The 15,177-nt window shown below is 47.4% G+C and overlaps 1 protein-coding gene across 7 annotated transcripts; it reads left to right on the forward strand.

Annotated features, from left to right (window-relative positions):
- The first annotated feature begins 3,520 nt into the window (after window positions 1-3,520).
- UBXN6 (UBX domain protein 6) lies at window positions 3,521-14,597 on the forward strand. Of its 7 annotated transcripts, none has more exons than XM_039515644.1 (12): window positions 3,537-3,656; window positions 4,583-4,798; window positions 7,987-8,144; window positions 8,553-8,614; window positions 9,657-9,800; window positions 10,229-10,326; window positions 11,156-11,231; window positions 11,315-11,399; window positions 12,055-12,274; window positions 12,447-12,577; window positions 13,377-13,522; window positions 13,894-14,597. In XM_039515644.1, the coding sequence occupies exons 2-12, from the start codon at window positions 4,791-4,793 to the stop codon at window positions 14,020-14,022; spliced, it is 1,257 nt and encodes a 418-aa protein (XP_039371578.1). In that variant the 5' UTR covers window positions 3,537-3,656; window positions 4,583-4,790; the 3' UTR covers window positions 14,023-14,597. The 7 variants fall into 7 exon arrangements, with proteins under 7 accessions (XP_039371576.1, XP_039371578.1, XP_039371580.1 ...); XM_039515643.1 differs by having other exon boundaries at window positions 3,633-3,727; XM_039515645.1 differs by having other exon boundaries at window positions 3,635-3,727; window positions 9,669-9,800.
- The last annotated feature ends 580 nt before the right edge of the window (window positions 14,598-15,177 follow it).

A 15,177-nucleotide genomic window follows, 5' to 3' on the forward strand; every position in this document is an offset into this window, starting at 1 on the left:
TGAGCTGTCAGCCTCCACCTCAAACTCTGCTTTGCCTCCAGCATTTAGAATAGTGTTAAATATAAAAAAGTGTTTTTAATTTAGGGGGGGGGGTTGTCACACTCAGAGGCTTGCTGTGTGAAAGCGATCACCAGTACAAAAGTTTGAGGACTGCTAGGCTATAGGGAAAAGGGATAGTATGATAGTATGTAGGGTTTTACAGTGCAGGGCTGAGCTATCTAGGGAAATGAAGAGAGATGACCTAGCATATGTATTTGTCATTGTTGTATCCCTTTAATGCCCCTTGTTACTGCTTTGCTCCATTTTCGTCCCTCCACTTCCTTGTCTTGTTTTCGGCTCAGGAGGCTGATCCGCTCTGTGGTGGGCACAGTGTAAGAAGCCATACAGACAGATCACTGTATTCTGGGGCATTTCCCAGGCTGGTTGCCAGGGGATACTAATATGTAGCTCTTATTACAGGATAAGGGGGTTGTACAGGTGACAATGGGGCAGAGTTAGAATTGCATCCTTCACCTTTGCTGATAGTGTTTGACATTCATTCCACAAAGACCCTCAAAATTAAACACAATAATAATTAGGAGGTCCCTTCTGGCCTGAAAATTATTAATTTATAATTAAAGACCCCTATAGATATATCCAGAAACCTGCAGCATTGGGAGAAGGGACCTTCCAATTCCCGTCACCAGAGGTTGTTTGGAACTGAATTGTTTTCTTTATCCTGTTTAAATGATAAGCCTCTAGACTAGGGGCAAGGACTGTGTCTTCCCGGGTCTTGTGGTGCTGAGTGTAACACACTGGCTTAGTGCAGGTAATCGTGTCTCCCTCTAGTGGCTGGCTCTAGCAAGCATACGAGCCTGCTACTGATAACTGAACAGATTAGGTCTGACTCCAATACCCCATTCAAGCTAGTGGGATTCTTGAATGAGCACTAGAAAAAAGTGGCAGCAGCTTGTGTGTTCAGACCCTTATGCTACACCCACTGAAGTCCATTGAAACCCACCAACAACTTCAATAGGTGCAAGATTAAGCTCACACCCCTGATTCAAGAAAGCATCTCTTCAGGGCCTGAATGATGAAAATACTGAGTTGACCCCTCTTGACAAGTGTAGTGTCTGTATGCATCTGGCCACATTTCATTACACTGACAATGCTCAATAAATATTATAATATGAATAACAATAGTTAATACTTAAAGAGACAGCTGGAGTAACAAAACATAGGCTTTACGAGTGTGACATTGTCAACAAGCAGTGTAACAAAGAGTGAATTTGTCCTTTCTGGTTTTAATAACCCCAGGTAAGGGGGTTAAAATGCTGGTAAGGGAATTTCCTTCTTTAATATATGGGGCCAGATTCTGCACAGTTATACTGTGTAAACCCAGAGTAACTCCACTGAAGCCAGTGAAGTTTGTACTAATGTAACCAAGAGTAGAATCTAGTCCCATATATTTTATACTTGATTGTATCCCTTTAATTCCAAAGTACAAGAGAACATATCTTTGTAAATCTGCCCTTTGTTGTGTAATGCCAAGAAAGGAATAGATAGCACTGAAAGGAATTGGGTCTGGCCTGCACACTAAGTTGCACTGGTTTATTTAAAGGTATATTTTGAAATCTATGTAGTTAACCCAGTGCAGAAAATTTGAATCTACTGCTTTCATAGAATATTAGGGTTGGAAGGGACTTCAGGAGGTCATCTAGTCCAACTGCCTGCTCAAAGCAAAACCAATCCCCAGACAGATCTTTACCCTAGTTCCCTAAATGGCCCCCTCAAGGATTGAACTCCCAACCCTAGGTTTAGCAGGCCCATGTGCAAACCACTGAGCTATCTCTGCCCCAGAAGAATTTAAGCATGTTCCCACCCAGGATCAAACCAGGGCCCTTTCATGGGTGAGGCAAACTTGATAACTGCTACACTACAGAAACCAATGATGCTTTAGCTAAAGTTGATTCCAAATCGATTTAAGCTAAATTGATACAGGTCAAGATTAAGTGGCTTCAAGAGAATCTGCACAGGAGTTTGCACTAATTTAAGTAAATTGATGTTAAAACTCAGTTTAGTTAAACTGGCGTAATTGCTGTGTGAAACTCTTAGAAACAGCACGCCGAATTCAGCAACCATATGAAAGCTGTTGAAAGTTGACATGAGGTGTCAACAGAAATAAGCATGCGTGTGTATCACTTAGGCCATGTCTAAACTAGCAATTGTCGGCAAAACTTTTGTGGCTCAGGGGTGTGAAAAAAACACTGTCCTGAGTGACATACGTTTTGCTGGCTCGTGTGCACAGCGCTATGTTGGTGGGAGACAGAGCTGCCGCTGCTCAGTGAGCTGGTTTTATGATGTTGAGGTGAGCTCTCTCCCATCTACACGAGCTCTCTGGCAGCGGCACGGCTGTAAGCTTGTAGGTGTAGACAGGGCCTTAGTGACAACTTGTCTAAACTAGCTGGATATGCCAGTGAGGAGCACAGATTTACACAATGAAAATATCCACACCCTTTATTTAAAAAAATATTTACATAGCAATTCTCCCCCTGGGGAGAGGATGAGTGAAAGAAAGAATTTCATATGACAGATGTTAATCATGTTGCTTAATGCATGACTGGAAGGCATTCAAATACTGACGTGATGATGGGGAATTATGAACCTATGTAGAGTAGAATAGAATAGCATCTAAAAACAAGGGGTGGGGGAGTGTGTGGGGGTGGGGGAAGGGACAGGGAGTTAGGTGAGGACCGAGATGGGGCGGGGGGTGGGGGAAGGAATGGGTGTGGGAAGGGACGGGAGTCAGGCGGGCAAAGGGATGGGGATGGTGTGGGGAGGGAAGGGATAGGGAGTGGGGCAGGGACAGGGAGTGGTGTGTAGAACTGAGGTGAGGCAGTGTGTGGGAGTGGCGTGGGGGATGGGATGGGGCGGTGTGTGGGGATGGTGTGGATGGGAAGGGACGGGGTGGTGTGGATGGGGGCCGGTGGATGGGGGTGGGGAAGGGACAGGGGCAGTGTGTGGGGAGGGGTTATGTGTGGGGTGGGTGAAGGGATGGGGCGGTGTGGGGCGGGAGGTGTATGGGGGTGTGAAGGGAGGGGATGGTGCGGATGGGGGCTGTGTGTGGGGGTGGGAAGGGATGGGGGCAGTGTGGGGCGGGAGGTGTATGGGGGTGTGTGAAGGGAGGGGGATGGTGTGGATGGGGGGCTGTGGGGGGGTGGGGAAGGGATGGGGGCAGTGTGTGGGAGAAGGGACGGGGGGCAGTGTGCGGGAAGGGATGGGGATGGGGGGCGGTGTAGACCGGGCGGTGTGTGGGGTGGGCGAACGGACAGGGGGGCAATGTGTGGGGAGGGGGAGGGGCGGTGTGTGGGGTGGGGGAAGGAAGGGGGCCGGTGTGTGGGGAGGGGCGGTGTGTGGGGTGGGCGAACGGACAGGGGGGCGGTGTGTGGGAGTCGGGGAAGGGCCGCGCAGGGCCCGCTACTAGGGTAAGGAGAGGCCGGTCCCAGCCCGGCCCTGCCGCCAGCGCTTGGCGGACCTCTCGCACCATAGAGAGGCGAAGGGAGGCCTAGAGCGCCCTTGCCGGGTTCGCGTCACACTGGCGGCGCGAGGTGACAGAAGGGCGCAGGCCCCGCCTCCCCCCGCAGCTTCCCGCCCCTTGAAGCGCCGATGGCTGCTCGGTAAGTCACGTGCCCAGAGCGAAAGGCGGGACTTCCTGTTTCCGGTGGCTGAGGGGAAGGTGGCTCCGCAGGTATTTTGGTACTCGGGAGCCGCCAGTGTCTCTCCGCCCCCTGCCCCGCACACACCCCTCGCACCCCGCCTGGCCCGGCCGGCGCCGCCGCCGCCATCATGCGGAAATTCTTCCAAGACATCAAAGCGGATATTAAATTCAAAACAGCGGGGCCGGGCCAGAAGCTGGCGGAACCGCCCAGGTACCGGGGAGGGGCTGGGGGCGGCTGGGGAGAGAAATGGGGCTGGGGGGTGGCGGGGAGGAGGGGCTGGGGCAGCGGGGAGAAATGGGGCTGGGAGGAGGCGGGGGGGTGGGGGGAGGAAGGACTGGGGGGGCTGGGAGGGGGCGGGGGGAGGAAGGACTGGGGGGGCTGGGGGGCAGGTAGTGTGGTGCGAGTTGGTCAGAGTGATGCATTGGAAGCCAAATGCTATTGGTGTAGCCAGTGCTGGTCTCCTTGATGCTACTCAGCTCCTGGAGAACAAACCCGCTGTCACTGGTCGGTTCCTGTGTGAGAAGCGATGGAGCTCCCTGTTTCTGATGCAGCAAGAGCTGCCATGGTTCCCTTTTTGCTCTGCTCCTCCAAAAGGTGCCAAGCTCTGGGAATAGTATTAGAGCCCCTGAGCTGGCTTCTGCAGGCAAGACCACATGTCGGTTAGGGGGGGTGGGGACTCTCGCAGTGGGATGCAGGACACATTACCAGCGGGGCAACTTTTATCTTCCTTGTGGGACTTTTGGCTTTAGAATCTAAAAGACAATTCCAACAGGTGGAAAAAAATTATTATAGCTTAAAAGAAGTGCTTTTGTTTACCTGGTTCACATGTGTCTGAGTCAGAGCTGCTGACTCTTCTGACACAAACAGGCTCTTACTCCTGTTAGCCCGGCAGGAGCTGGTACAGCAAAGAAAGAACTGACTGGACCCAGTGCGGCTTCAGGGAACACATTCGTTCGAGTCCTGACCACAGTGTTGCTATTCTTGGTGCTGATTTTCTGATGATGATGATGATGATGATGATAGAAAAATCATTTGACTTGTAATGGAGCAGGATTGATCTAGAGGCGGTTGAGACAAATACAGAACCTCACCATGTTATGGTTAGTCACTTTCCTGAATATCATTGTACCTCAGCTGTTTATGAAATAGGCCATCTGGGTTCATGTGGAATAACCATACTGGGAACTAAAATCACCCTGGTCAGATGAGGCAAGTATCTGCTCGCAGACCAGTGTGTGCTGAATAGACCATTGACAGTCTTGCAAGGTCTAGTATCTTGAGAACAATCAAAGACTAAAATGATTGCTTTATATCATATAAACGCCGGGAATCCCAAACTCCACTGGTTCAGGAGACAGTGTCTGGTACAATTGCCTTGGAATACAAGCCCTTTGCCTGCAGAAAGCAAGGGTACAATCAGAATGAAGCAATGTGTAGGCTTGCTGTCCGAAGATATCTGGGCTGCAGACAGTATGGATGGACGAATTCATGTATCTTCAGGATCAGAAAATGTTTTGAAGCAGGTTTAAAACATTAGGCCAATACCCAGATCAGTGATGGTGAAAATGCCACTAGACTGGAATCCAACTTCTCAGTGACCTGACCTAGTCAGGGCTGCACTATGTATTGTTCTTGCTATTCTGTGTCATTTATTCAGTTTCCATGTGACTTTCACATGCTTGATCTCAGCCATGCTGCACTGTGCGCGCGCGCACACATACATACACACACACACACACACACACACTTCCATCCTAAATCCTGAAGGAACCTTACTAATAAGTTAGTTTAATAACAATATTTCTTAAAAGATGCAAGGGATTTCTAGTTGTAAAATCATAAATTAAATCTAATTTCCCGTGGCCTTCAGGGAGAACTAGTCCAGTATTATTTACTGCTGAAAACTTGGGCCACGTAGGCTTGACAAACTGCCCCATAGCAGCTGAGTTACTCTTGCTAGGTAGCATTGCGTCAGGTTCCTTTGTGACCGTATAAAGCTGTTATGTCACTGATGAACATCTGCAGTTGCTTCCAGTTCAAGCCTGTTCTTGGAGCTGCCCAGAGTAGTGCTGTTTGGGATTAAACATGGGTGAGGGTGGAAGTTTAGTAACAAACGTTCTCTATTTTTAATGGTATCCATGTTTTGTAGTGGGTGCAGCCTTCAGGGCTTTCCTGCATTGCATATTGAGTACAAGCCTTTGATACACAGGAATCCTCTCCCCATGTTTTTTTGGGGGAGGGAGGAATATTTTGGAAAAAATTGGTCCATCTTTAAGGGGAAGGTGCCTTTTTGCTGCCTTATAAAGGCCTGAATTTTTTTTTTTTTTAAATCCTGTTTGTCTTCCTTGGTTTTGATGAAGGATGTCTTAGATGACTCGGACATGTTTATGAATACTTTGTCAAGCATTCAAACCTTAGTTGCTTTAATAAGAGCTCCTCTCTCAAGTATCTGGGTGAAATAGGGGTTAATAATTTAAGTCTGAAAAAAATCTCATTTTCTAGCAGTTGGGTTCCTTTCATAGCATCCAATGACATCATTCTAGGTGTCCATAGTCTTCAGGGTAAACAAGACCCGAAATTCTAATGTAAAAGTCTTTTTAAATCTCACCTCCATCACCTTGAAGAGCTTCTTTTCTATGTAACAAACGCATAGTACCCTTCCCCTCTTCCGCCTCTCTGCAGATCACCTTTAACTAAAGGCTTAGGGTTTGTCTATATTAAAAACTGCCATACTGGGTCAGACCAACGGTCCAACCAGCCCAGTATCCTATCTTCTGACAGTGGCCAGTGCAGGTGCCCCAGAGGGAATGAACAGAACAGGTAATCATCAACCATCCCGTCGCCCATTCCTAGCTTCTGGCAAACAGAGGCTAGGGACACCATCCCTGTCCATCTTGGCTAATAGCCATTGATGGACCTATCTTTTTTTGAACTCTGTTATAGTCTTGGCCTTCACAACATCCTCTAGCAAGGAGTTCCACAGGTTAACTGTACATTGTGTGGGAAAAAATACTTGCTTTTGTTTGTTTTAAATCTGCTGCCTATTACTTTCATTTCATAATCCCTAGTTCTTGTGTTATGAGAAGGAGTAAATAACACTTCCTTATTTATTTCCTCAACACCAGTCATGAGTTTATAAACCTCTATCATATCCTGCCTTAGTCATCTCTTTTCCAAGATGAAAAGTCCCAGTCTTGTTGTTCTCTCCTCATATGGCAGCCGTTCCATACCCCAATCATTTTTGTTGCCTTTTTCTGAACCTTTTCCAATTCCAATATATCTTTTTTGAGATGGGGAAATCACATCTGCACGGCATATTCAAAATGTGGGCGTACCAGGGATTTATATAGAGGCAATATGATATTTTCTGTCTTATTATCTATCCCTTTCTGAATGACTCCCAACGTTCTGTTTGCATTTTTGACTGTCGCTGCACATTGAGTGGATGTTTTCAGAGCTCTCTCCACAGTGACTCAAGATCTCTTCCTTGAACATTACAGTGGGACAGCTGCACTGTAGTGCTTCAGTGTAGACACTAATTACACCGATGGAAGGTTCTCCCTTTGCTGTAGTTAATCCACCTTCCCAAGAGGCAGTAGCTAGGTTGATAGAAGAATTCTTCCATCGACTTAGCACACTGTTCACCGTGGGTTAGGTCGGTGCATCTCTCAGGAGTGTGGGTTTTTCACATCCCAGAGAGAGGAAGCTGTGCTGATGTAAAGTCTCAGTGTTGACTAGCCCCCAGTGTACTTAAAGGACACCATCAGAGTTAACCTGCCATTTCATAGCCTGATTTTCAGAGGCACTGAGCACCTGCAGCTCCCCTTCAGTTGGAGTTGTAGGTGCTTATGACTCTGAAATTCAGATCCCAGATCTTTAAGTTGCATTAAATGTAATGCATTAACCTTAAGGAAGTTGCTTGAACTTAAACTGTCTCCTGTTGTGTCTGCAACCCATATACAGTATGCCAGTGCCACAGCATGATAGCCAGAATATGAAACTGATCAGTCTGGCTTTTATTGCTCAAACAGAGGCAGTTTCACTAAGTAAACATCAGCTGGAAAAAATAAACTGGATTTTTATAAACCTTCCAATTTTAATAACCTGTAGTTTGAGTGCCTAAGGTAAGGGGAAATGTACAAGTCCTAACGTGCTCCTTTAACTGAGCCGAACATAAACCAGTGATCAGGGTGAGATTATAGTTATCTGCTTTCAGCTGTTCTCCTCTAGGGTGCTGGCTCTCCTGCTAGGGCTGTTCATTAATTTGTGCCTTTCTTTTATCCACCAGGGAAAGGGCCCCCAAAGAAAAGCCAAAAGCGGCCACCCCCAAGTCTCGCCAAGGGCCCACAGATGAGGCCCAGATGGCAGCAGCGGCAGCCTTGGCTCGGCTGGAGCAGAAGCCCAAGCCTTGGCTCCCTTCATCCCAGGATGCCATCAAGAGTCAGGGTAAGAACAGCCAACACCCATTTCTTGCCCAGGTGCAGGACAGGCATATTTGTGCCCATTCACAGGGAGTATTTTCACCAGTCTATTTACTGGCCCCGCAAAGCCTACACTCATCTCAATGGCATTTCTGTCTGTCAGAATGGAGGTTGAGGAGCCCGTCTCCTGTAATTTCACACCCCCATGGCCAGTTTTGCACGACTACCTAGGTGCACTCTTGGAAGTGGGGGTTGCATTCTTCTGAAGCATCGTGTTCTGACCCACTGCCAGAGGCAAGGTACCAAACGAGATGAACCAACTTGCCTGATTCGGGATTGTAAAGCCAAACTGCTGCTGCTTCCCTGCCCCAGTTCTGTATAGTTCATCGGGTTGTGCCATTTCTGAGTTGTAACCTGGATTTGTGTCTCATAGTGAAAAAGGAGCTTCTGGCTGAAGCAGCAGCAAGTGAGAGAGGACTCTCCACAGATCACAAGGTATATGCTCTCTGGGCAATTGAGAATCCCAGAGTTAGGAAGCTTGAGCATCTCCTAGGGAAAGGGATACCAGCCCCTGTGCTGTGGGACTGTGGATTTCAGTCTGACTTTTGAAATGAGGAGAGAAATAGCTGCTTATGGTTCGGAGAGCTTAAAAACCCTTTAGTTCGTCCTATGGCATCTCTTCTGAAATCTGCTGATTTGGTGGGGAGTGAGCAAGACAAACTAGGATTTATGAACAGTTGCTGTGGAGTCAAAGTGGTGATTTTTTGCACTTGATGCAGGACACCACCCATTTTTAGACCCCCCCTTTTACACCTTTCTTTTTAAAAAAAACCCAGTCTGAAACTTCTCTGGGCTGAGCCTGCAAGTTTCTCTGTGTGTAGGAGAGAGAGTCCTATTTGCCCTGAGTGAAATTTGCATACCCATAAAAGGTAGTGCCTCAGTCTGTTGAAATCAGCAGGACTATGCCTGGATTAAGGTGCTGCCTTGGTGTGAGCAAGGATACTGGAATCTGGCCCTCTGTTGTGGTATTACACCCAAAGCCACATGATGAAAATAAGTCGCATCTCCTACAGTTGAGTCTTTTTAACATAAGTAGAGACGACGGGTATAACAGAAGTGCTGACAGCTCCTGAACTCCAATGCTGGGAATCGCTCCTCCGACTGACTTTGTGGCTGCCAAGCATTTACCCCTTTAGTTACGAGTGCTTTGCAAAACTCGGGTGACTCGACTGGTAGCGTTCCATTCCTCTGCTCTTACGTGCAGGGGTTATTACTGGTATCTCTTCAGAATGCCTTCAGGGACCTTCTTGGAAGGTACTTTCCATTATATTAGAAGGGATCTTATTCAAGCTTTGGGTAGCATTGCTCAGTGCCGTTATGTGGCTGAATAACCCAGACAGTCCATGAGGCATGCAGAGATATTCAGAGGGGAGAGGCCAGTCTCACATGATCCCTAACTTGCACTAGCAAGAAAGCTGTGCATGAGGGAGATGGGCGTCAAACATTCTCCCCCTTTTGAGCCAACGTTTGATTTCAGCTCTTTCTTCAGAGTCCTGTGTCTGCAGTTGAGGAAGAAACAGCTGGACTGTCAGTGTCAGGGGTCTATTTCATTTGCCCACTAACTGGGGCCACCGTAAGGAAAGACCAGAAGGAAGCACACATAAAAGAGGCCATCCTCTTGGTAAGTGAGGTCCTCGGCCGACCAGACTTTTCACATTTCCTGCCTTCCATCTTACTAAATCCTCAGCATGGTCTCCGAGTGCAGCATAACCCACTGGAAATGCCCTCTGGTGGGGTTGGGCCCAGCCAGACTCTCAGGCATCGCTGGGCTTGGTACTTTATGCAGAACAACATGCACTCCCCTCTACCACCAACACACACAATTACAGCCCTCTGCTGTCTCCACTTTCTCCCCCAAAGCTTCCATCTCTTCCAAGACTGTAAATCCAGATGTGGATAGTTGACAAATGCTTGCCCTGACTCCTTCCTCTGAGTTTGGTAGGAGCACTAGTCTCCAGAACTCTGTTCAATCTGTCCCCCCCCGGTTCTGAAATTGGCGTTGACAGTCAGCTGACTCTCCTGTGACTGGCTTCTGTCCTTCTCCCTCAGCATTCCTCTAGAGACCCAGTGGCTGCCTCGATCATGGAGATTCATACCTTCAACAGGGACCGAGAGAAAGTGAAACTTGGTGTTGAGACCATTGCCAAGTAAGTGGTCTGAATGCCTTGTGCAGTGCCCAGCTCACAGATGCATGACATTTGTCACCTCTCCAGATGAGGAGTTGTGGGTGAAAGCAATTGTCCCTCTCCGTTAACCTTACGGGAAAGGGGGTTTTCTTGTGCTGTGGGTGGTGCCAAAAGGAAGATTTAGAAATATTTCCTAATGGTGAAGTCTGTTGGACTGTACAAAGTGTGCCGTCCAGGAAACAAAACTTGTGAGTGGGAAACTAACTAATCATAATGGTGGTCCCTGAACTCCTAGAACTAGGTCCCCCCAGGTGGCTCATCCCTCTGAGTAAAATGTGAGCGCCCTCTGATGCCAGGTCAGCCTCTGAAGAGTGAGGCTTTGGCTGCAAAGCAGACTGTAGGGGGGAACACACCAATTGCAGCTTGTTTCAAACTGGCAGTAGCATAGCAGTGCGCATGAAGAGTGGTCTGGATGCTGGACTGCAAATGAATCCAGTAGTCTCCAGCCATCTCGTCATAGTCCCAGGGCTTTTGCGTTTCTTAGTTGTGCCCAATGGGGATTCCTAAAGACTTCTGTCTGGAGAAAGGTGGCCGAGGCAATTAGTGCAGTGCATGTGACCCAGTAGTGGGGTATCTTGCATGAGTGTTCCAAAATAGATTTCTCTTGGTATAAAGAAACCTGGGAAGGATGGAAGTGCTAGTGGAGAGGAGACACTTGGAGATCTCTTTGGACCCAAGTAACATGTTTTCAAAGTTTGATCTTGGCACCAAATGGGACCCAAGATTCACCAGTGATCTGAGCATCCAGGCCTGTTGTGAATGAAGTGTGTGATGGTCCTATCTTCTGCAGATACCTGGATAACATCCACCTCCATCCAGAGGAGGAGAAGTACCGGAAAATCAAACTGCAGAATAAAGTGTTTCAGGTGAGGTTCAGATGCTTGCAGTTGCCAGGTGGAGGAATTCCTACTCTGTGCAGATTAAATCTAACCCTCTCCTTATCTCCTAGGAAAGGATAAACTGTCTAGAAGGGACACATGAGTTTTTCCAGGCCGTTGGGTTTGAGAAGGAAATGCTGCCTGTTCCAGGACAAGGCAAGAAATCAAACTGAATTAGACTTGAGACTGGGGTCAGCTACTTGTGAGGAGTAGCAGTGTGTCTCTGGGAGGCGGCTTTGGTTCTGAAGTAGTGGTTCTCAACCAGGGTACACATACCTGTGGGTACATCAGCTCATCTACATGTTTGCCTAGTTTTACAACAAGCTGTATAAAAAGCACTAGTGAAGTCAGTACAAATGAAAATTCCATGCGGACAATTACTTTATACTGCTCTGTATACTACACACGGAAATGTAAGTGTAATATTTATATTCCAGTTGATTTTATAACTATGGTAAAAATGAGTCAGCAATTTTTCAGTACTACTGTACTGTGACACTTTTGTAGTTTTTGTCTGATTTTTGTAAGCAAGTAGTTTAAGTGAGGTGTAACTTGGGGGTACGCAAGACAAACCAGACTCCTGAAAGGGGGACAGTCGTCCGGAAAGGTTGAGGGCAGTGCTCTAAAGTCTGCTGTATGTTGTAACTTCACCATTCTACCCCCACCGCCAGGCCTGCAGCTTGCCTATTCTCTCAGGACTGCTTTCCATTAGGTCCCAGGTAGCAGTGGGTACACTCCCCAGGCATGGTGGGGAGTACAGGTAGGATTGAAGAGAGAACAAGGCACTTAAACCCAGTGCGTGTGTTTGTAGAGACCACAGAAGAGTACTATGTGCTGAAGGAGGAAGTGTTGACTAAGCTGGAGGACCTCAAGGACTACAAGGAGCAGCTGTTGAGCTCTGAGCCGGTGAAGGCCCAGCTGGATCGCCAGATCTGCGTATTCAAACCCTCCCCGCAAGCTGCCCAGTTTGAGCTGCCCCATGACTTCTACAACCTCACGGCAGAGGAGCTAAAACGGGAGCAGCGGCTCCGGTGAGTCACCTGTAGCACTAAGCGCTGCATGTAAAAGGAGGGAGCCGCATAATTGGGGATGGGGAGGAGGATAGGATGACCATACCGATGCAGTGCGTTGCTCTGGTTTAGGAAACTCTTACCACTCCCTCCCCTCGCTTTATTTCATGTTAAAACTATCTTGTCTATAAAGGACGGAAGCAGTGGAGAAGGCTTCTATGCTGAGGACAAAGGCTATGCGGGAGAGAGAAGAACAAAGGGAAATGCGGAAATATAACTACACACTGCTACGAGTCCGTTTCCCCGATGGATACATTCTGCAAGGTAAAAGGTGGCCACATCTTGCAACTTACTCACATACATGCCCCAGAGAATTTCTGGAAATTCAGCTTTGTAGCTTGAGAGCAACAATCATAAACCTGGCAGGACTAGGGGAAAGAACCTGGCCAGAATCTGCTTGGTAACATGGGGATAGAATAACTCAACCAGCTGGGCCTCTTCTAGCCACTGCATGGGATGGAGACAATGGGGTATCTATTTTTGCAGCTTCTGTAGAAATTTCTCTCTAAAGCATCCATCACTCTTGCCATCTAAACCAATGGTGAGTATAAAGATCTGGGACATCCTTGGTCATCATCATGCCTTGATCCATGCTAGAGCTATACAAGAGTTTCCATACTGCTGAGGGTCAACGAGCAATTTACTGGCTCAGATTCCACTGAGCGGTTCATTAAAACAGTAATGGGTGTGTTGCCTACGTTGGGGGTAACAGGCTGAAAGTGGTTCTGCAGTCCTGAGGAGTTGCATCCTGCACTAGGAGACACTTTGGAATCTTGCAGTGAGGCTACTAGACCAAGCTTTCCAGTGGATTTTATTTTTAGGTTAGAGGTGCAATGGTATCTTGATAATTTTATGGCCCTGCTGTGATACTCTTGGGATGACCAACATGTTTCTATGAATTGTTTACCTGTTTGACTAAATCACAATCCCTACTGAACTAGCTTAATATTATCCAACCAAGGGTCTTGGTGAGAGCAGGTCCATGGGAGTCTGCCTATAAGCCAGCTTGAATATCTTGATACGCAGAAAAATGATCTTAACAAACTTGTTTTTTTCATAATAGGGACATTCTATGCCCGGGAGCCAGTATCTGTGCTCTACAGGTTTGTGAGAGAAGCACTGAAGGATGATTGGATGCCCTTTGAGCTACTTGCACCCGGAGGTCTTAAACTGACGGAAGAGAACTTGGCATTCAATGAGTGTGGGCTGGTGAGTAAAGTGATCGAGCTGAAGCCATTTACAGCAGATATAAAGCTGTTCAGTGAAAGGAAGTGGGATTGTACTAATTCTGGTCCCAATGGTGGTCTAATGTCTTGTGATACTGAACATCTTTGTCTTCAGCTCTGTGCAGTTAAACTTCAGCCTGGTCACTAGATGTACCACCCCAGACCAGGAGGGTAGGGAAAGCTTTTGGCACAAGTCTGAGCTGCATGTCCTGTTCTTGTACCTGCTAAAATTCTTCCAAAACTAACATTCCAGCTTTCATACACCTGGAAGACCATTTTCAATGCATAAAATATTCACTGCCCAGCTTCAATGTAGTTACTGTTAACATCCTGTATGTTTTCTGCTTGTCTTAGGTGCCATCTGCTCTCCTGACATTTGCATGGGATGCAGCTGTCATGGCTGACATAAAAGCTTCAGGAGAAGAGCAGACAGGAAGCCCCTTGAAACCAGAACTCCTTTCTGCTGTCCAGATATTGTCATGAAATAAACAGGATTGGATTGAGTGCGGTTGGTTCTATTATGTGCTGTTGCCTGCTCCCCCCTGCACGCCTCAAGCACAAAAATGGAAGCTGCCTTAACAGTTTGTCACAAACATAAGGGAAGACTTCACTTTTAGCTAGAGCAGGAGGAGGCCGGGTTTCAGCAGGGTAATGCACAATGCATCATCACCTCCAGTTCAGAGAGGAGTGGCTATATAATGGGACATGAGGACTGTGGTTAAACCGATTTAGAAGGCTGAAGACAGTCTTGCCCAGAAAAAAAACTTTAAATGTGCTGCTTTTATATAACTTATTGTAAAGTTCTTTTGATTACTCTGTATGTTTAAATCTTTTCTAGAGCCACTATAGAACATAAATCCACCATGTTGAACTGCAGCAAAGAGGATGGCTGCAAGACTCTCCCATTGAGTTATGATAATGGGGCAGGGCTAGTGTTCAGCTTTTCCTTATGCTTCTACTGTACAAAAATGGCTGCTGAATGAGACTTGTTTAAAACACTAATTGTGTCAACTGCAACAAGTTAGAGTGTTAGCTTGATTAAATGGAATATTTGGAAATGCAGTTTCTTTGAGTCAGGTTATTGAGTTAACTTGCTTGATAGTTAAGGTTGCAGCTGGTGCTGGTTCAGGGGCTGCTCAAGCTGGGTAGCCCTGGGACCAGCAGTGTAAGAGGGGGCTTAGGGCTTTCTGGCTCCTACTCCCATGGCCCTGCAGCTCCCAGGTGGTGGAAGGGTCTCCATGCTGCCTGTAGGCCCTGCCCCTGCAGTACCCAGTGGCTGTGGTTCCCAGCCAATGGGATCAGCAGAGCGCCTTCCCTGACCCCTCTATCGCCTAGGAGCTATGGAGCCAGGAAGGGAGCCTCTACCAGGTCTCTCCCCCCGGCCCCCCAAAAAAAACAAACCACCCAGCCTTGACTAAAATGTAGCCTTGCTTTATAGGCCCTGTGGGGTAGAGGGAGAGTTTCCAGGCTTGATTTCTAAATGAGTAGAGGGAAGATACCAAGCCTGTATGTCTATGTAAAATAAGCTCTAATATTAGGCTACTGCTACATATCTTCCTGCACAGCTGAGTTCAGTTGCAGCTTGAAGTGGAGGGCAGGTGAGGAATTTAACCCAAGCTCATGAACTTGGCATGGAGA

This window comes from Mauremys reevesii, linkage group 26 (genome assembly GCF_016161935.1).
Source record: "Mauremys reevesii isolate NIE-2019 linkage group 26, ASM1616193v1, whole genome shotgun sequence".
Lineage (NCBI taxonomy): Eukaryota > Metazoa > Chordata > Testudines > Geoemydidae > Mauremys > Mauremys reevesii.